This window comes from Heptranchias perlo, chromosome 25 (assembly GCF_035084215.1).
Source record: "Heptranchias perlo isolate sHepPer1 chromosome 25, sHepPer1.hap1, whole genome shotgun sequence".
Lineage (NCBI taxonomy): Eukaryota > Metazoa > Chordata > Chondrichthyes > Hexanchiformes > Hexanchidae > Heptranchias > Heptranchias perlo.
The window spans coordinates 2,469,096-2,489,242 of record NC_090349.1 but is presented as its reverse complement, the minus strand read 5'-3'; the positions used below and the strand labels follow the sequence as shown (position 1 = coordinate 2,489,242).

Sequence of the window (20,147 nt, the reverse complement as noted above, 5' to 3'; positions counted from 1 at the left end):
CCGCGACACCTCGCCCTCTCGCCCCCGCGACACCTCGCTCTCTCGCCCCCGCGACACCTCGCTCTCTCTCGCCCCCGCGACACCTCGCTCTCTCTCCCCCGCGACACCTCGCTCTCTCGCCCCCGCCCCCGCGACACCTCGCTCTCTCTCCCCCGCGACACGTCTCGCTCTCGCCCCCGCGACACCTCGCTCTCTCGCCCCCGCGACACCTCTCTCTCGCCCCCGCGACACCTCGCCCTCTCGCCCCCGCGACACCTCTCTCTCTCGCCCCCGCGACACCTCTCTCTCGCCCCCGCGACACCTCGCTCTCTCGCCCCCGCGACACCTCTCTCTCTCGCCCCCGCGACACCTCTCTCTCGCCCCCGCGACACCTCGCCCTCTCGCCCCCGCGACACCTCTCTCTCTCGCCCCCGCGACACCTCTCTCTCGCCCCCGCGACACCTCTCGCTCTCGCCCCCGCGACACCTCGCTCTCGCCCCCGCGACACCTCTCGCCCTCGCCCCCGCGACACCTCGCCCTCTCGCCCCCGCGACACCTCGCTCTCTCGCCCCCGCGACACCTCGCCCTCTCGCCCCCGCGACACCTCGCTCTCTCGCCCCCGCGACACCTCGCTCTCTCGCCCCCGCGACACCTCGCTCTCTCGCCCCCGCGACACCTCGCTCTCTCGCCCCCGCGACACCTCGCCCTCGCGACACCTCTCTCTCGCCCCCGCGACACCTCGCTCTCTCGCCCCCGCGACACCTCGCACTCTCGCCCCCGCGACACCTCGCACTCTCGCCCCCGCGACACCTCGCACTCTCGCCCCCGCGACACCTCGCACTCTCGCCCCCGCGACACCTCGCTCTCTCGCCCCCGCGACACCTCGCTCTCTCGCCCCCGCGACACCTCGCTCTCTCGCCCCCGCGACACCTCGCTCTCTCGCCCCCCGCGACACCTCGCTCTCTCTCTCTCTCGCCCCCGTGACGTCTCTCTCTCTCACTAACCCCGGCAATCTCGCTCGCTCTCACTGACCCCGGCAATCTCGCTCTCTCTCACTAACCCCGGCAATCTCACGATCTCTCACTAACCCCGGCAATCTCGCTCGCTCTCACTAACCCCGGCAATCTCGCTCTCTCTCACTAACCCCGGCAATCTCGCTCTCTCTCACTGACCCCGGCAATCTCGCTCGCTCTCACTGACCCCGGCAATCTCGCTCTCTCTCACTAACCCCGGCAATCTCACGCTCTCTCACTAACCCCGGCAATCTCGCTCGCTCTCACTAACCCCGGCAATCTCGCTCTCTCTCACTAACCCCGGCAATCTCGCTCTCTCTCACTAACCCCGGCAATCTCGCTCTCTCTCACTAACCCCGGCAATCTCGCTCGCTCTCACTGACCCCGGCAATCTCGCTCGCTCTCACTGACCCCGGCAATCTCGCTCGCTCTCACTGACCCCGGCAATCTCACGCTCTCTCACTAACCCCGGCAATCTCGCTCGCTCTCTCCCTCACTGACCCCGGCAATCTCGCTCTCGCTCTCTCTCACTGACCCCGGCAATCTCGCTCGCTCTCACTGACCCCGGCAATCTCGCTCGCTCTCACTGACCCCGGCAATCTCGCGCTCTCTCACTAACCCCGGCAATCTCGCGCTCTCACTAACCCCGGCAATCTCGCTCTCTCTCACTAACCCCGGCAATCTCGCTCGCTCTCACTGACCCCGGCAATCTCGCTCTCTCTCACTAACCCCGGCAATCTCGCTCGCTCTCACTGACCCCGGCAATCTCGCTCGCTCTCACTGACCCCGGCAATCTCACTCTCTCTCACTAACCCCGGCAATCTCACGCTCTCTCACTAACCCCGGCAATCTCGCTCGCTCTCACTAACCCCGGCAATCTCGCTCGCTCTCACTAACCCCGGCAATCTCGCGCTCTCTCACTAACACCGGCAATCTCGCGCTCTCTCACTAACACCGGCAATCTCGCTCTCTCTCACTCACCCCGGCAATCTCGCGCTCCTCACTGACCCCGGCAATCTCACTCTCTCTCACTAACCCCGGCAATCTCGCTCTCTCACTAACCCCTGCAATCTCGCTCTCTCTCACTAACCCCGGCAATCTCACTCTCTCTCACTAACCCCGGCAATCTCGCTCTCTCACTAACCCCGGCAATCTCACTCTCTCTCACTCACCCCGGCAATCTCGCTCTCTCTCACTAACCCCGGCAATCTCACTCTCTCTCACTAACCCCGGCAATCTCGCTCTCTCTCACTAACCCCGGCAATCTCGCTCTCTCTCACTAACACCGGCAATCTCGCTCTCTCTCACTCACCCCGGCAATCTCGCTCTCTCTCACTCACCCCGGCAATCTCGCGCTCTCTCACTAACCCCGGCAATCTCGCTCTCTCTCACTAACCCCGGCAATCTCACTCTCTCTCACTAACCCCGGCAATCTCACTCTCTCTCACTGACCCCGGCAATCTCGCTCTCTCACTAACCCCGGCAATCTCGCTCTCTCTCACTCACCCCGGCAATCTCGCTCTCTCTGTCACTCACCCCGGCAATCTCGCTCTCTCTCACTCACCCCGGCAGTCTTGCTCTCTCTCACTAACCCCGGCAATCTCGCTCTCTCTCACTAACCCCGGCAATCTCGCTCTCTCTCACTCACCCCGGCAATCTCGCGCTCTCTCACTAACCCCGGCAATCTCGCGCTCTCTCACTAACCCCGGCAATCTCGCGCTCTCTCACTAACCCCGGCAATCTCGCTCTCTCTCACTAACCCCGGCAATCTCGCTCTCTCTCACTCACCCCAGCAATCTCGCGCTCTCTCACTAACCCCGGCAATCTCGCGCTCTCTCACTAACCCCGGCAATCTCGCTCTCTCTCACTCACCCCGGCAATCTCGCGCTCTCTCACTAACCCCGGCAATCTCGCGCTCTCTCACTAACCCCGGCAATCTCGCTCTCTCTCACTCACCCCGGCAATCTCGCTCTCTCTCACTAACACCGGCAATCTCGCGCTCTCTCACTAACCCCGGCAATCTCGCTCTCTCTCACTCACCCCGGCAATCTCGCGCTCTCTCACTAACCCCGGCAATCTCGCGCTCTCTCACTAACCCCGGCAATCTCGCTCTCTCTCACTCACCCCGGCAATCTCGCTCTCTCTCACTCACCCCGGCAATCTCGCTCTCTCTCACTCACCCCGGCAATCTCGCTCTCTCTCATTCACCCCGGCAATCTCGCTCTCTCTCACTGACCCCGGCAATCTCGCTCTCTCTCACTCACCCCGGCAATCTCGCGCGCTCTCACTAACCCCGGCAATCTCGCGCGCTCTCACTAACCCCGGCAATCTCGCGCGCTCTCACTCACCCCGGCAATCTCGCTCTCTCTCACTCACCCCGGCAATCTCGCGCTCTCTCACTAACCCCGGCAATCTCGTGCTCTCTCACTAACCCCGGCAATCTCGCTCTCTCTCACTCACCCCGGCAATCTCGCTCTCTCTCACTCACCCCGGCAATCTCGCTCTCTCTCACTCACCCCGGCAATCTCGCTCTCTCTCACTCACCCCGGCAATCTCGCGCGCTCTCACTAACCCCGGCAATCTCGCGCGCTCTCACTCACCCCGGCAATCTCGCGCGCTCTCACTAACCCCGGCAATCTCGCGCGCTCTCTCTCTCTCTCTCTCTCTCTCACTAACCCCGGCAATTTCTCTCTCTCTCGCTCTCGCTCTCTCTCTCTCTCTCTCTCTCTCACTGACCCCGGCAATCTCGCTCTCTCTCACTCACCCCGGCAATCTCGCGCGCTCTCACTAACCCCAGCAATCTCGCGCGCTCTCTCTCTCTCTCTCTCTCACTAACCCCGGCAATTTCTCTCTCTCTCGCTCTCTCTCTCAAACTAACCCCAGCAATTTCACTCGCTCTCTCACTAACCCCGGCAATTTCTCTCTCTCTCGCTCTCTCTCTCTCACTGACCCCGGCAATCTCGCGCGCTCACTAACCCCGGCAATCTCGCTCTCTCTCTCACTAACCCCGGCAATCTCGCTCTCTCTCTCACTAACCCCGGCAATCTCGCTCTCTCTCACTCACCCCGGCAATCTCGCTCTCTCTCACTCACCCCGGCAATCTCGCTCTCTCTCACTCACCCCGGCAATCTCGCTCTCTCTCACTAACCCCGGCAATCTCGCTCTCTCTCACTAACCCCGGCAATCTTGCGCGCTCTCTCTCTCTCTCTCACTAACCCCGGCAATTTCTCTCTCTCTCGCTCTCTCTCTCACACTAACCCCAGCAATTTCGCTCGCTCTCTCACTAACCCCGGCAATCTCTCTCTCTCTCTCACTAACCCCGGCAATCTCGCTCTCTCTCACTCACCCCGGCAATCTCGCGCGCTCTCACTAACCCCGGCAATCTCGCGCTCTCACTCACCCCGGCAATCTCTCTCTCTCTCGCTCTCTCTCTCTCTCTCTCTCTCACTAACCCCGGCAATTTCTCTCTCTCTCGCTCTCTCTCTCTCACAAACCCCAGCAATCTCGCTCTCTCACTGATCCTCTTCAAGACAGTTGATTGGAGAAAGGAGAGCTGATTTTCTCATAGCTGTCGTTGGTACTTCGCTGACAGTGACTGCCATGTTTGCCTACAGAAGTTACTACAATTCAAAAGTAACTCATTACTCGAGAGATATGATATGATGCAATCTAAACACAAAAGACTTGCATTTACATAGCACCTTTCACGACCTCAGGACGTCCCAAAGTGCTTTACAGCCAATTAAGTACTTTTTTTTTGAAGAGTGGTCACTGTTGTAATGTAGGAAACACGGCAGCCAATTTGAGCACAGCAAGATCCCACAAACAGCAATGTGATAATGACCAGATAATCTGTTTTATTGATGTTGGTTGAGGGATAAATATTGTACTGTCCAGGACATCGCGGAGAACTCTTCTTCGAATAACGCCATGAGATCTTTTAAGTCTACGAGAGGGCAGACAGGGCCTCGGTTTAACATCTCATCCGAAAGACGGCACCTCTGACAGTGCAGTACTCCCTCAGCACTGCACTGGACTGTCAGCCTGGATTTTGTGCTCAAGTCTCTGGAATGGGACTTGAACCCACAACCTTGACTCTGAGGCAAGAGTGCTACCAACTGAGCCACAGCTGACACATGACAAGTCATTCCTGTATTACAGATTAAGATTCAGATTCTACACTTCCGTTATCAATCACAAACAAACTACTCAGTTTAAAGAAGCCCTATTTTGACTGCATACTTCGTGCATTGTTGCGTCCCACGAAGGCAAGTCTGCTATGTCAGGAACAACAATAGGGCTTCCGAGAACCCCTGTTGCAGTGAAATTATATTAGTAATGGGAGACATACAATTTACGTTACTGGACTAACAATCCAGAGAACCTGAATGTTTGAGAATTTAAATTCGGTTTTTAAAATCTGAAAAAACAGCTGGTACAGTAAAAGTGACCAAGCAGCTGTTGGATTGTCGCTTAATGTCCTTTAGGGAGGGAAACCTGTCGTCCTTACCCAGTCTGGGCCTATATGTGACTCCAGTCCCACACCAATGTGGTTAACTCTTAACTGCCCTCTGAAGTGGCCAAGCAAGCCATTCCATTGTACAGGGCAACTAGGGATTAGCAATAAATACTGCCAGCGATGCCCAGACTGGGGCAATAAAGCCCAAGAGCCCTGCCATTGAAGTGTACTCACTGCACCTTTCTATACACTACAAAAGTTTGAGAGAAGCAGTTTGTGCAAAATCCAGAAGAACCTTGCTGGATGTGGAATAGGAGCACAGCAAGCGTACAATGGTGAGTACAGGCGCTCCCACACCAGTGACACGCCCACAGCTACAGCATGTCCAATGCTCTACCCATGTGAAGTTGTCAGCTCATGTTATGTTACAGTCCTATGGGTGTGTACATCAAGCAGCAGGGTCAATAACCCCAGTAGAGGAGGAGAGAAGAAACTGGGCATAAGTATAGTTTCCACTGGTCTAAAATTAACAAAAAAAAAGCCTCCACACATTTTGTTCATTCTGGGATATGGGCATCGCCGGCAAGACTGGCCTGTTAGCCCATCCCGAGTTGCCCTTGAGGTGATGGTGGTGGGCCTTCTCCTTGAACCAGTGCAGCCCATGTTGCAAAGGTGCGCCCACAGTGTTGTTACGCAGGGGTTCCAGGATTTTGACCCAGCGACCATGAAAGATATATGTCCAAGTCAGGATGGTGTGTGACTCGGAGGGGAATGTGCAGGTGATAGTGTTCCCATGCACCTGCTGCCCTTGTCCTTCTAGGTGGTGGAGGTTGCGGGTTTGAGAGGTGCTATCAAAGCCTTGGCGAGCTGCTGCAGTGCGTGCTGTAGATAGTACACACTGCAACCACGGTACAGCCACGATGCAGAAGGGAAATGGAATCTTACAGCACAGGAGGTGGCCTTTCGGCCCATTGTGCCAGTGCCAGATCTCTGAAAGAGTTATCCAGTTTATCCCACTTCCCTGCTCTTTCCCCACAGCCTTGCAAATTTTTCCTTTTCAAATATTTATCCAATTCCCTGTTGAAAGTTACCCTTGAATCTGCTTCCATCATCCTTTCAGCACCTCAGACTCACACCTAAACTTCGACTGGTGTCGTCCTACCAGCCGGTGGAGGTGAGCGAGTGCCCCTTGGAACAGCTTCAGGCTGCAGGTGGCTGGCAGTACCCAGCTTCAGCCAAGCTACACTCAACATGCTCGCCCTAGCAGGGTAGCAGGAGTGCACATATTTCAGGCAGTGATAGTTTAACTGGCAGCTTGTTCTTTGCAGGATATAATGTAATCTCTTGGCCAACACCAGCTACGGCGCCTTTAATTTTACAAAAATTAGAATCAAGTGCAGCACGATGCACCAGCAAAGCAGTCTGAGCATTCTCTGAACAAAAATCACACTACTTTAATGAAACCTGACAACAGTAAACATCTGGAGTACTTACGGATGTCTCGAAAGTGTAGAATGAGCCTTGCCACCAGACTGAGATACTCTTCCTGTTGGAATACAGAACCGATTGAGTGAAACTTGGCCCATACTCCACTGTTCTGATATTATATAGATCCCGGCATTCTATTTGTTTCTTAACCATTTCTCAACAGTGGCAGTGAGAGCACTCACAGCTCCCTTTCTACGTCTCCCTGTGCTGATTCTACTCCATTCATTCTACACTTATGTTGCCATTTCTATGTCCAGTTGCACAACCGATTTATTCCCACTGTCAGAAATGCACAGAAGTTACAACACGGAAACAGGCCATTCGGCCCAACCAGTCTGTGTCGGCCATTTACCCACCATGTGAGCAAGTCGTCCTAATCACACTCACCCGTCCAGTTCCCATAAGCTCTTTATCCCCTTTCCTTCATGCACTTATTCAATCTAATCTTGAATGTTGACAGTTTCTGCCTCAACCACTAACGGTGGAAGTGAATTCATCAGCCTCACAACTCTGTATAAAGAAGTTTCGCCTGCGCTCTGTTCTAAATCTTCCATAGTTAATCTTGGATCGATGAAGCCTTCTTGTGGGTCCCTCAATTACTGCAAACACTCTGCTTCTATTTACCTGCTCCAATCCTTTCACAATTTGAAATACTTCCATCTTATCGCCTGTAATGTGTTGTTCTAACATAAAAAGCCCCAATTTTTCAAGTCTTTCATTGTATTTGTATTTCCTCACACCAAGCAGCATCATAGTGAATCAGTATAGTATCCTCTCTAAAACCTCAATATTGTAAGAACATAAGAAATAGGAGCAGGAATAGGCCCCTCGAGCCTGCTCTGCCATTCAGTAAGATCATGGCTGATCATCTACCTCAACTCTGCTATCCCCATATCCCTTGATTCCCTTAGCATCCAAAAATCTATTGATCTCAGTCTTGAATATACTCAAGCCCTCTGGGGTTGAGAATTCCAAAAGCTCTGAATAAAGACATTTTTCCTCATCTCAGTCCTAAATGGCCAACCCTTATCCTGAGACTATGCCCCCTTGTTCTAGACCCTGGGGAAACAGCCTCTCAGCATCGACCCTGTCAAATCCACTAAGAATTATAAGAGTTTCAATGAGATCACCTCTCATTCTTCTAAACTCCAGAGTGTATAGGCCCATTCTATTCAATCTCCCCTCATAGGACAACCCTCTCATCCCAGGAATCAATCTAGTGAACCTTTGTTGCACCCCCATTAAGGCAAGTATATCCTTCCTTAGGTGAGGAGACCAAAACTGTACGCAGTACTCCAGGTGTGGTCTCACCAGAGCCCTATATAATTGTAGCAAGACCTCCTTACTCTTATACCCCTTGTAATAAAGGCTAACATACCATTTGCCTTCCTAATTGCTTGCTGTATCTGCATGTTAACTTCCTGTAATTTACGTACAAGGACACCCAAATCCCTCTGAATACCAACATTTCTTAGTCTCTCACCTTTTCAAAAATATTCTGCTTTTCTATTCTTCCTACCAAAGTTGATAATTTCACATTTCCCCACATTATACTCCAACTGCCACCTTCTTGCCCACTCACTTAACCTGTCTATATCCCTTTGCAGACTCTGTGTCCTCCTTACAGCTTACTTTCCCACCTAGCTTTGTATTGTCAGCAAACTTGGATACATTACACTCGGTCCCTTCATCTAAATCATTAATATAGATTGTAAATAGCTGAGGCCCAAGCACTGATCCTTACGGCATCCTACTTGTTACAACCTGCCAACCCGAAAATGACCCGTTTATTCCTACTTTCTGTTTTCTGTCCTTTAACCAATCCTCTATCCATGCTAATCTATTACCCCCAATCCCATCAGCCCTAATTTTGTGTAACAACCTTTTGTGCGGCACCTTATCGAATGTCTTTTGAAAATCCAAATATACGACATCTACTGGTTCCCCCTTATTGACCCTGCTAGTTAAACCCTCAAAAAATTCTAATAGATGTGTCATACACTATTTCCCTTTCATAAAACTGTGTTGACTCTGCCTAATCATTTAAGATTTTCTAAATGCCCCGTTACCATGTCCTTAATAATGGTTTCTAGCATTTTCCCTACCACTGATGTCAGGCTAACTGGCCTGTAGTTCCCTGTTTTCTCTCTCCCTCCTTTCTTGAATAGCGGGGTTACATTTGCTACCTTCCAATCTATGGGGACGTTCTAGAATCTAGAGAATTCTGGAAGATCACAACCAATGCATCCACTATCTCTGCAGCCACCTCTTTTAAAACCCTAAGATGTAGTCCTTACATTTGGAACATTGTTGAAAGTTTTCCGAAAGTCCAAACAAGCAATAGCATATGGAATGCCACTATCTATTTTATTTGTAACATCCTCAAAATAACAGCAGGTTGCTAGTTGCAGAATGCAATAAAATTCTACCAATGCCAGTTTGAGAACTTGGCTAAATCTATCCTGGCTGTTTCTTATTAAGTACAGATACTCCTCACATATACCCCTAAATCTGTTTCCATCATTTCACCTGTTATTGACATTAGGCAATGGGGCTGCAATTACCTAGTCAGATTTGTTACCTTTTTAAATAGAGAATGCATTGCAATTTTTGACCTTTTTCTACCTCTTATCAATGCAAGTTGCATGCTTCCAAATTTGCAGAACTTTACCTAAGCAAAACGATTTGTTTAAAACAAATCTCCTCCCTAGTCTCTTTCAGCATCTTCTGTATCTAAACCGTGCTGTACCTGCCCTGGAAGTGTTTGATGGGACGGTGCAGGGCGAGCTTTACTCCCCATCTCTGTAACCTCTTCCAGCCCTATAACCCAAGATCTCTGCGCTCCTCCAATTCTGGCCTCTTGCACATCCCCGATTTTAATTGCTCCACCATTGGCAGCCGTGTCTTCAGCTGCCTAGGCCCTAAGCTCTGGCATTCCCTCCCTAAAGCTCTCTGCCCCTCTACTTCCTTTAAGGCACTCCTTAAAACCTCTCTCTTTGACCAACCTGTCTTAATATCTCATGTGGCTCGGTGTCAAATAATGCCCATGTGAAGCACTTTGGAATGCTTTACGATATTAAAAGTGTTGTTGTGGTATCAAATCCGTGCTGTACCGGCTCTGTCAGTGTTTGATGGGACAGTTTGGAGGGAACATTACTCTGTATCTAACCCGTGCTGTACCTGCCGTGGGAGTGTTTGATGGGACAGTATCACAATATGTTACAGCCCATTGTGCCTGTTCCGGCTCTTTGGTAGAGCTATCCAATTAGTCCCACTCCCTGCTCTTCCCCATTTTTCCTTTCAAGTATTTATCCAACTCCCTTTTGAAAGTTATTATTGAATCTACTTCCACCACCCTTTCAGGCCGTGCATTCCAGATCATAACACTTCGCTACATAAAATAATGTTTCCTCATGTCGCCTCTGGTTCTTTTGCCAATCACCTTAAATCTGTGTCCTCTGGTTACTGACTCTTCTGCCACTGGAAACAGTTTCTCCTTATTTACTCTTTCAAAACCGTTCATGATTTTGAAGACCTCTATCAAATCTCCCCTTAATCTTCTCTGCTCTAAGGAGAACAATCCCAGCTTCTCCAGTCTCTCTGCATAACTGAAGTCCTTCATCCCTGGTACCATTCTAGTAAATCTCTTCTGCATCATCTCTAAGGCCTTGACATCCTTCCTGAAGTGTGGTGCCTAGAATTGAACACAATAATCCAGCTGAGGCCTAACCAGTGTTTTATAAAAGTTTAGCATAACTTCCTTGTAGAGGGAGCTTTACTCTGTATCTAACCCATGCCGTACCTGCCCTGGGAGTGTTTGATGGGTCAGTGTAGAGGGAGCTTTACTCTGTATCTAACCCATGCCATACCTGCCCTGGCAGTGTTTGATGGGGCAGTGTAGAGGGAGCTTTACTCAGTATCTAACCTGTGCTGTACCTGCCCTGGGAGTGTTTGATGGGGCAGTGTAGAGGGAGCTTTACTCTGTATCTAACCCATGCCATACCTGCCCTGGGAGTGTTTGATGGGTCAGTGTAGAGGGAGCTTTACTCTGTATCTAACCCATGCCGTACCTGCCCTGGGAGTGTTTGATGGGACAGTGTAGAGAGAGCTTTACTCAGTATCTAACCTGTGCTGTACCTGCCCTGGGAGTGTTTGATGGGGCAGTGTAGAGGGAGCTTTACTCAGTATCTAACCTGTGCTGTACCTGCCCTGGGAGTGTTTGATGGGGCAGTGTAGAGGGAGCTTTACTCAGTATCTAACCTGTGCTGTACCTGCCCTGGGAGTGTTTGATGGGACAGTGTAGAGGGAGCTTTACTCTGTATTCTAACCTGTGCTCTACCTGCCCTGGGAGTGTTTGTTGCTGAGAAATAAGGCCTGAAATGGAAAGTGCTCCATTCCCTCACCTTGAGGAGCACAACGCATACAAAAAAAGGTTACAGGTAGAGCCCCAATAAATGTACAATTTAATATCTTATTACTGAGCTCAGTTGTACTTGCAGCGCCTGAATCCTGACAGGCACAATATCAGCAAGAGCATTACCAGTGCTGGTCAATGGACTGCTTCAGTTACTGAACTCCCATGTTTATAATATTTTTATAGTTGCAGTGCTGAGCGATGAGAGAGAAATCAGACCAGTGGTCGCTGCATCTTTGGAATATTAACCAACCCACCAAGTGGTGCAGCGGATGATGGAATTAGTCACGGATAAACACATTATACAAATGAGTCCACTGGATAACTTAAAACAACAACTTGCATTTACATAGCACCTTTAATTTGGAGAAACGTCCCAACAGAGCCCAGGATGTTCTGGGGCCGACTCGCTTACCCTGGTCTTTGCTTTCATGAAAACATGGTTCTCCATATCTTTGCTGGATTTGGTGATCGGAGTCCCGGCAGAACGCATGGCCTCATCTCTGCAACATGGGTTTAAAAAAAAAGCGGTCAGAGGCAGCAGAGCTTCCAGCATCACACTGAACGGGGGCGGGAGGGAGAGGAGTGGGTGGGCTGGTGTTAGGGTCACTGTGGGGAAATCCCAGAGCTTTCTTCCCAAAGCCAGTTGCACTATATCCAGGAAAGGGTTCGGGTCGTCAGCTGCTACCCGGACTCCCATAGGCTATTCTGGATAGAGTTCAAAATATATGATCCGAGAATCATCCAATGATCAAAATTCTCAAAACTGTAGTTTGCAAAAATATCAGGGGAAAAAACTCCCAAAATCCTATTTCTGCCGATCACAAAAACTAAACTTTTGCAAATAAAATTCCAGGCCCCTCATCGGTTCTCAACTTCCAGTTTATCTGAACAGTTCTTCGGTTAATTAATTCACTAAAGTAACGGTTTAAAGCTAAACAATGCTCCAACTGTACCACAACAGCCTCAGACTGCTATCCTTGGAGGGCAATGTGCAATCAGCAGACCGGGAGTTATACTGTCCATTGCGCATTGCTGCAGGACCGAGTGCCTGTGCAGCATACGTGCAGAGGTCCACTCTCCGGCAGCTATTTCTTTAATGATGAGAGTGTACGGGCAGGAGCTGTGCAGTCCAGGTTCGATTCCGTCCCTGCAGAGTTTGCTCATCTCAGTTCGGGTATGAATGTCTTTTCGTCGTTAAAAAATCTGTTGCATTTATATAGTATCATGGCATTGAATTATCTCAAGGCACTATATAGAAAAGGGAATAGTGCCAGAGGACTGATGGACAGCTAATGTTATTCCTATATTTAAAAAGGGAGATAGAACAAGCCCAGGGAACTATAGACCAGTTAGCTTAATGTCGGCGTTCGGAAAGATAATGGAATCTTTACTCAAAGATGTAACAGAAAAACATCTAAAAAATGATAATATAATAAAGAATAGTCAGCACGGATTTCAGAAGGGAAAGTCATGCTTGAGCAACTTTATTGAATTCTTTGAAGAAGTAACAGAAAGGGTAGACAAGGGTACTGCAATAGATGTAATATATTTGGATTTTCAAAAGGCCTTCGATAAGGTACCACATCGTAGACTCATGACTAGGGTCAGAGCATGTGAAGTCGGGACAGGTAGCAGAATGGATAATAAGCTGGCTACAAAACAGAAAACAGAGAGTAGGGGTTAAGGGTAGGCACTCAGACTGGCAAAAGTTGGGAAGTGGTGTCCCACAGGGATCAGTGCTGGGACCACTGTTCACAATTTACATTAACTATTTGGATTTGGGAATCAAATGCACAATTTTAAAATTTGCAGACAACATCAAATTGCGGGGTGTAGTTAATACAAAGGAAGAATGCGACAAAATCATAGAATCATTGAAAGTTATGGCACAGGAGGCGGCCATTCGGCCCATCGTGTCCGTGCCAGCCGAAAAAGAGCTATCTAGCTTAATCCCCCTTTCCAGCACTTGGTCCGTAGCCCTGTAGGTCACAGCACTTCAAGTGCACATCCAAGTACTTTTTAAATGAGTTGAGAGTTTCTGCCTCTACCACCCTTTCAGGCAGTGGGTTCCAGACCCCCACCACCCTCTGGGTGAAAAAATTTCTCCTCAGCTCCCCTCTAATCCTTCTACCAATTACTTTAAATCTATGCCCCCTGGTCACTGACCCCTCTGCTGAGGGAAATAGGTCCTCCCTATCCACTCTATCTAGGCCCCTCATAATTTTATTCACCTCAATTAAATCTCCCCTCAGTCTCCTTTGTTCCAAAGAGAACAACCCCAGCCTATCCAATCTTTCCTCATAGCTAAAATTCTCCAGTCCTGGCAACATCCTCGTAAATCTCCTCTGTACCCTCTCTAGTGCAATCACATCTTTCCTGTAATGTGGTGACCAGAACTGTACACAGTACTCAAGCTGTGGCCTAACCAGTGTTTTATACAGTTCCACCATAACATCCCTGCTCTTATATTCTATGCCTCAACTAATAAAGGAAAGTATCCCATAAACCTTTTTAACCACCTTATCTACCTGTCCTGCTACCTTCAGGGATCTGTGGACATGCACTCCAAGGTCCCTCACTTCCTCTACACCTCTTAGTATCCTCCCATTTATTGTGTATTCCCTTGCCTTGTTTGCCCTCCCCAAATGCATTACCTCACACTTCTCTGGATTGAATTCCATTTGCCACTTTTCTGTCCACCTGACCAGTCCATTGATATTTTCCTGTAGTCTGCAGATTTGCTCCTCACTATCAACCGCACGGCCAATTTTTGTATCATCTGAAAACTTCTTGATCAAGCCCCCCATATTCAAGTCCAAATCATTAATACATGCCACAAAAAGCAGGGAACCTAGTACTGAGCCCTGTAGGGCCCCACTGGAAACAGCCTTCCAGTCACAAAAACACCCGTCGATCATTACCCTTTGCTTCCTGCCACTGAGTCAATTTTGGATCCAACTTGCCACTTTCCCTTGGATCCCATGGGCTGTTACTTTTTTGACCAGTGCAAGAATACATTAATAAACTTGCAGAATGACAAATGAATTTCAATATAAATAAGTGTGAGGTGGTGCATTTTGGTAGGAAGAATAAGGCGGCCACATATTGCTTGGATAATAAGAGTCTAAATGGGATAGAGGAGCAAAGAGATCTAGGGGTGCAGATACACAAATCATTAAAAGTAGTGATGCAGGTTAATAAGGCCATAAAAAGGCAAATCAAGCACTGGGGTTCATTCCTAGAGGGACAGAATTGAAAAGCAGAAAAAATATGATAAAATTAGACCTTGATTAGACCACACTACTCTGCTAGTTACATCGTCACTAATAAATTTGTCAAACATGATTTCCCTTTCATAAAACCAAGTTGACACTGGCTTATCATATTATGATTTCCTAAATGCCGTTACCACGTCCTTAATAATAGATTCCAGCATTTTCCCAACAACTTATGTCAGGCTAACTGGCCTGTAGTTCCCTGTTTTCTCTCTCTCCCTCCTTTCTTGAATAGCGGGATTACATTTGCTACCTTCCAATCCACAGGGACCGTTCTAGAATGTAAAGAATTTTGGAAGATCATAACCAGTGCATCCACTATCTCTGCAGCCACCTCTTTTAGAACACTAGGACATAGGCCATCAGGTCCAGGGGATTTGTTGGCTTTTAATTCCATTAATTTCTCCAGTACTTTTTCTTTACTAATATTAATTACTTTAAGTTCATCTCTCTCATTAGACCCTTGATTTCCTACTACTTCTGGTATGTTTTTTGGTCTTCTACTGTGAAGACAGATACAAAATATTTGTTTAACATTTCTGCCATTTCCTTTTCCCCATTATAATTTCTCCTGTCTCTGCCTCTAAAGGAATCACATTTTCTTTCGCTACTCTCTTCCTTTTTAAATACTTGTAGAAGCTCTTACAATCTGTTTTTATATTTCTTGCCAGTTTATTCTTATATTCTATTTTCTCCCTGTATCAGTTTCTTGGTCATCCTTTGCTGGTTTCTAAAACTCTCCCAATCCTCAGGATTACTACTCTTCTTGGAAACATTATAAACCTCTTCTTTTAATCTAATACTATCCTTAACTTCGTTAGTTAGCCACGGATGGATCACTTTTCCCATGGCGTTTTCATTCCTCAATGGAATGTATATTCATTGAGAATTATGAAATATTCCTTTCAATGTTCGCCATTGCTTATCTACCGTCATATCTTTTAATCTAATGCCCCAATCAACCTTAGCCAACTCACCCCCTCATACCCGTGTAATTGGCTTTGTTTAAGTTTAAGACTCTAGATTCGGACTTAAGTACGTCACTCTCAAACTCAATGTGAAATTCTATCATATTATAATCACTCTTCCCCAGAGAGTCCCATACTATGAGATTACAAATTAACAGTGTCTCATTACACAAGACAAGATCTAAAATAGCCTGTATCCTGCTTGGTTCCACAACGTGTTGTTCTAGGAAACTGTCTCAAACGCATTCCTTGAACTCGTCATCCAAACTACTTTTGCCAGCGTGGTTTGCCCAGTCTATATAAGATTAAAGTCTTCCACAAAGGTTGGGTTTGAGGGCCCTACATTTTACTAGACAATGACACTAAATACTACCTACGCAGAGCGGCTAAGGGGTGATCTCGTTGAGGTGTTTAAAATACTAAACGAATTTGATAGGGTAGATACATAGAAACCAACAGCTCAGGTAGGGGAATCCAGAACTACAGGCAGAATCTTCAGATTAGAGCCAGGTTGTCCAGGAGTGAAATCGGGAGGCAGTTTTTAACATACAGAAATCTGTCACCGGCCCAGCTCTATTATAAAGGCCCAGCCCCCCGCCCCGGTCTGTGCGCGAGCCCCCGCCCCGGTCTGTGTATAAATACAGATCCAACTTTCTGCATCGATTGCTATACCTAAGGACAAAAGAATTAGGAATAGGAGCAGGAGTAGGCGATATGGCCCCTCGAGCCTGCTCTACCATTCAATAAGATTGTAGCTGAACTTGTAAATCAACTCCACTTTCCCGCCCGATCCCCATACCGTCCAAATATCCATCGATCTCAGTCTTTAATATACACAACGACTCTGGGGTACAGAATTCCAAAAATTCACCACCCTCTGACTAGGCAGAGCTTCAGAGGCTCCGTCTTTCAGATCAGACAGAGCAAGACTCCGTCTGCCTGTTCAGGTGGATGTAAAAGGTCCCAAGGCACTACTGGAAGAGGAGCTGGGAGTTCTCCCTGTATCCCGGCCAACACTCCTCCCTCAACCAACACCACGGGCCAGTCATCTCATCGCTGACTGTGGGGATCTTGCTATGCACAAAATCACTCCCACATTTGCCTAGATGTCGAGAGTCACCACAACTTTAGTTGAATGGCTGTAATTGGCCTCAGCACCATGCTGTAGAGAGAAAAATCAGCCTCGGTATCGGGGGGGGGGCGCTCCAGCCCCTGTGGAACTGTATCCCATAGAGTCAGAGGTGTGGGGTGGGGGTGAAGAAAACTGGGCACAAATGCACAGAAAAAAGTGATTATTGGTGAAGCATTTCTTCACTTTTGCTGATCTTCACCAGTCTGGGCCTCTCCTTGGGGATAAATTCTTCTCTTCACCCTTCCCATGAGCCAGAGACCAGAATGTGAAAGGGTCAATTCATTGCTCAGCGGTGAGTTAGTTGCACTACGGGGGGGGGGGGGGGGGGGGGAAGAGAACGGGGATTGGGGGGGGGGGGGGGGGGGGGAGAGGAGAACGGGGATTGGGGGGGGGGAGAGGAGAACGGGGATTGGGGGGGGGGGGGGGGAGAGAACGGGGATTGGGGGGGGGGGGGAGAAGAGAACGGGGATTGGGGGGGGGGGGGGAGAAGAGAACGGGGATTGGGGGGGGGGGGAGAAGAGAACGGGGATTGGGGGGGGGGGAGAAGAGAACGGGGATTGGGGGGGGGGGGGAGAAGAGAACGGGGATTGGGGGGGGGGGGGAGAAGAGAACGGGGATTGGGGGGGAGGGGGGAGAAGAGAACGGGGATTGGGGGGGAGGGGGGAGAAGAGAACGGGGATTGGGGGGGGGGGGGAGAAGAGAACGGGGATTGGGGGGGGGGGGGGGAGAAGAGAACGGGGATTGGGGGGGGGGGGGGAGAAGAGAACGGGGATTGGGGGGGGGGGGGAGAAGAGAACGGGGATTGGGGGGGGGGAGAAGAGAACGGGGATTGGGGGGGGGGGGGGAGAAGAGAACGGGGATTGGGGGGGGGGGGAGAAGAGAACGGGGATTGGGGGGGGGGGGGAGAAGAGAACGGGGATTGGGGGGGGGGGGGGAGAAGAGAACGGGGATTGGGGGGGGGGGGGGAGAAGAGAACGGGGATCGGGGGGGGGACGGGAGAAGAGAACGGGGATCGGGGGGGGGACGGGAGAAGAGAACGGGGATCGGGGATCGGGGGGGGGGGGGGAGAAGGGATCGGGGATCGGGGGGGGGGAGAAGAGAACGGGGATCGGGGGGGGGGGGGGGGGAGAAGAGAACGGGGATCGGGGGGAACGCGCGGAGAGAGGGGACGGGCTAAGCCACCCGCCGCTCCGTCTTCACACCCCCGCCCACGCAGGAGGCTGTGACCCGGCAGTGAGTCTCAGGAAAGCCCGAGGCCTCCCCGCCACCCGTGTTCGGGCCCACGATCGCTCCCCGGTCCCGCCGTGTTTCCGAGGCCCGGGAGTCCGCTTGCGGATTTGCGCCGCTCCCGCTCCCTTACTCACATCTGCGCCACCACTTTCTGCCGGAAGGCGAGGCTCCGCCAGTCGCTGTCGTTCACGTTCACATCCATGGTGCGGCCGGACTGACTCACCGAGCAACGCACAGCCTGACGGGCAGGGACAGGTGGCGCTCGCTCCTCCCGCCGCCAGGTGGCGCTCGCTCCTCCCGCCGCCAGGTGGCGCTCGCTCCTCCCGCCGCCAGGTGGCGCTCTCCCCTCCCGCCGCCAGGTGGCGCTCGCTCCTCCCGCCGCCAGGTGGCGCTCGCTCCTCCCGCCGCCAGATGGCGCTCTCCCCTCCCGCCGCCAGGTGGCGCTCTCCCCTCCCGCCGCCAGGTGGCGCTCGCTCCTCCCGCCGCCAGGTGGCGCTCGCTCCTCCCGCCGCCAGGTGGCGCTCGCTCCTCCCGCCGCCAGGTGGCGCTCGCTCCTCCCGCCGCCAGGTGGCGCTCTCCCCTCCCGCCGCCAGGTGGCGCTCTCCCCTCCCGCCGCCAGGTGGCGCTCTCTCCAATCCCTGGGTCAGTTTCTACTTTACCAGTTTTCGGGCCTGTTTTAAAATGAAGGAGATGCTGATGGAGTTAAATAGAAAGAGGGAGGGAGGCGGCTCATGTGGAGCATTCACACCGGCATGGACCAGTTGGGATGAATGGCCTGTAAATTTTATATAACTATGGGTGAGTTGTACCTGGCCTCCTTTTAGCCTTAACTTTCCAACTTGTGTGTCCTTCCTCACAGTGAACAATGTACCTGGATCAATTTTATTCATTTCCTAATCTTTAATTACATCAGTTTGATGCCTCTTTTCCAAAGAAAGCAATCCCAGCCTCCTTTAACTTTCCTCATAATTTAAATTCCTGATAGCTGGAATCACCTGTTCAGACTGTTTTCTGCATTACTGAGTGGAAAGGCATTTTACAATCACCAGGTCGCCAATCTCTGCACAATTAAGAACATAATAATTGATAGGATAGACATGATGGGCTCGATTTTAGCACCCACTATCGGGTGCGTTCCTGGCGGGGGGGCCCGAAAATCCCAAAATCCCGGAGCGGGACCGGATCCCGCCTCGATCCCGCCCACTTCCGGGTTCCGTGCTGACGCGCCGGCGTGCGCAGCCCCCGCTGGTGGGAATCCCGCAGGCAATTAAAGCCAGCGGGATGCCAATTGAGAGTATTTATCTAGCTATTTCAGGTCATTAACTGACCTGATTCAGCTGTCTTATTAGGAGGGGTGGGATTTTACCTTGAACTGAGACTGTTTCACATACTGGGGGAAACACTCTCACTCCAAACGGACGTGTTGCAGCCAGCAGCCTGTGGCAGCTGCCAAGGTGCACTCCACATGGGGGGGGAGACCCTTCACCAACGCAGGAGGCCACTCCGTCACATAGGGCAACGCCTGCCCTCCACCACCCCCCTCCAAGCCAGAAGATTCACCGACGTGGAACCGCAGCCTCAGTGCGAGGAAACACCTACCGACCGTGCACAACCCCTCAGACCTACACCTGCCAGATGGGGGCCGCCTCGACATCCTCGGAGGACGAACAGCATCACCAGCCCCAGCAGCCTCGCAGGCCACGCTGTTCTCCTCAAGACACGTGGAGCCCCCCAACACGGTGCTGTGGCACATCCACCTGCACAGCAGGAGGGAGGGCAACCGCACTACCCTCCGCACAGGGTCTACAGAGCAAGGCTCAGCTTCCTGGACCTCTCTGAGGAGCAGTGCATACGGAGGCTCAGAGTCACTCGCCAGGTCGTCGCCGACATCTGCAGCCTCCTTAATGACGAGCTGCTCCCGGATGGACCAAGCAGCATCTCGTTACCCGTCGCCGTCAAAGTCACCACTGCCCTCAACTTCTTCGCCTCCGGATCCTTCCAGGGTGCCACCGGGGACATCACCGGGGTCTGTCAGTCGTCTGCACACAAGTGCATAAGGCAGGTTACCGATGGGTTGTTCCACAGGGCCTCGCACTACATCAACTTCGCTGTGGACGAGCGCAGCCAGATGGAGAGGGCGGTTGGATTCCATGCTGTGGCTGGCTTCCCACGGGTGCAGGGTGTAA

At 51.1% G+C, this 20,147-nt stretch overlaps 1 protein-coding gene across 4 annotated transcripts in view; it reads right to left on the bottom strand.

The window, feature by feature from the left end:
* Nucleotides 1-18,230, bottom strand: part of med15 (mediator complex subunit 15) — a 124,687-nt gene extending 106,457 nt beyond the window's left edge. For 3 of the 4 annotated variants that reach the window (XM_068005436.1, XM_068005437.1, XM_068005438.1), the window contains exons 1-3: nt 18,096-18,230; nt 11,769-11,856; nt 6,946-6,997 (exon numbers count right to left, since the gene is read on the bottom strand). In XM_068005436.1, coding sequence (XP_067861537.1) covers nt 6,946-6,997; nt 11,769-11,856; nt 18,096-18,163 — 208 coding nt within the window. In that variant the 5' untranslated portion in view covers nt 18,164-18,230. Of the gene's footprint in view, nt 1-6,945; nt 6,998-11,709; nt 11,857-18,095 lie in introns of those variants that run through there. The other variant, XM_068005440.1, reaches the window with a different exon arrangement.
* Nucleotides 18,231-20,147: the final 1,917 nt, after the last annotated feature.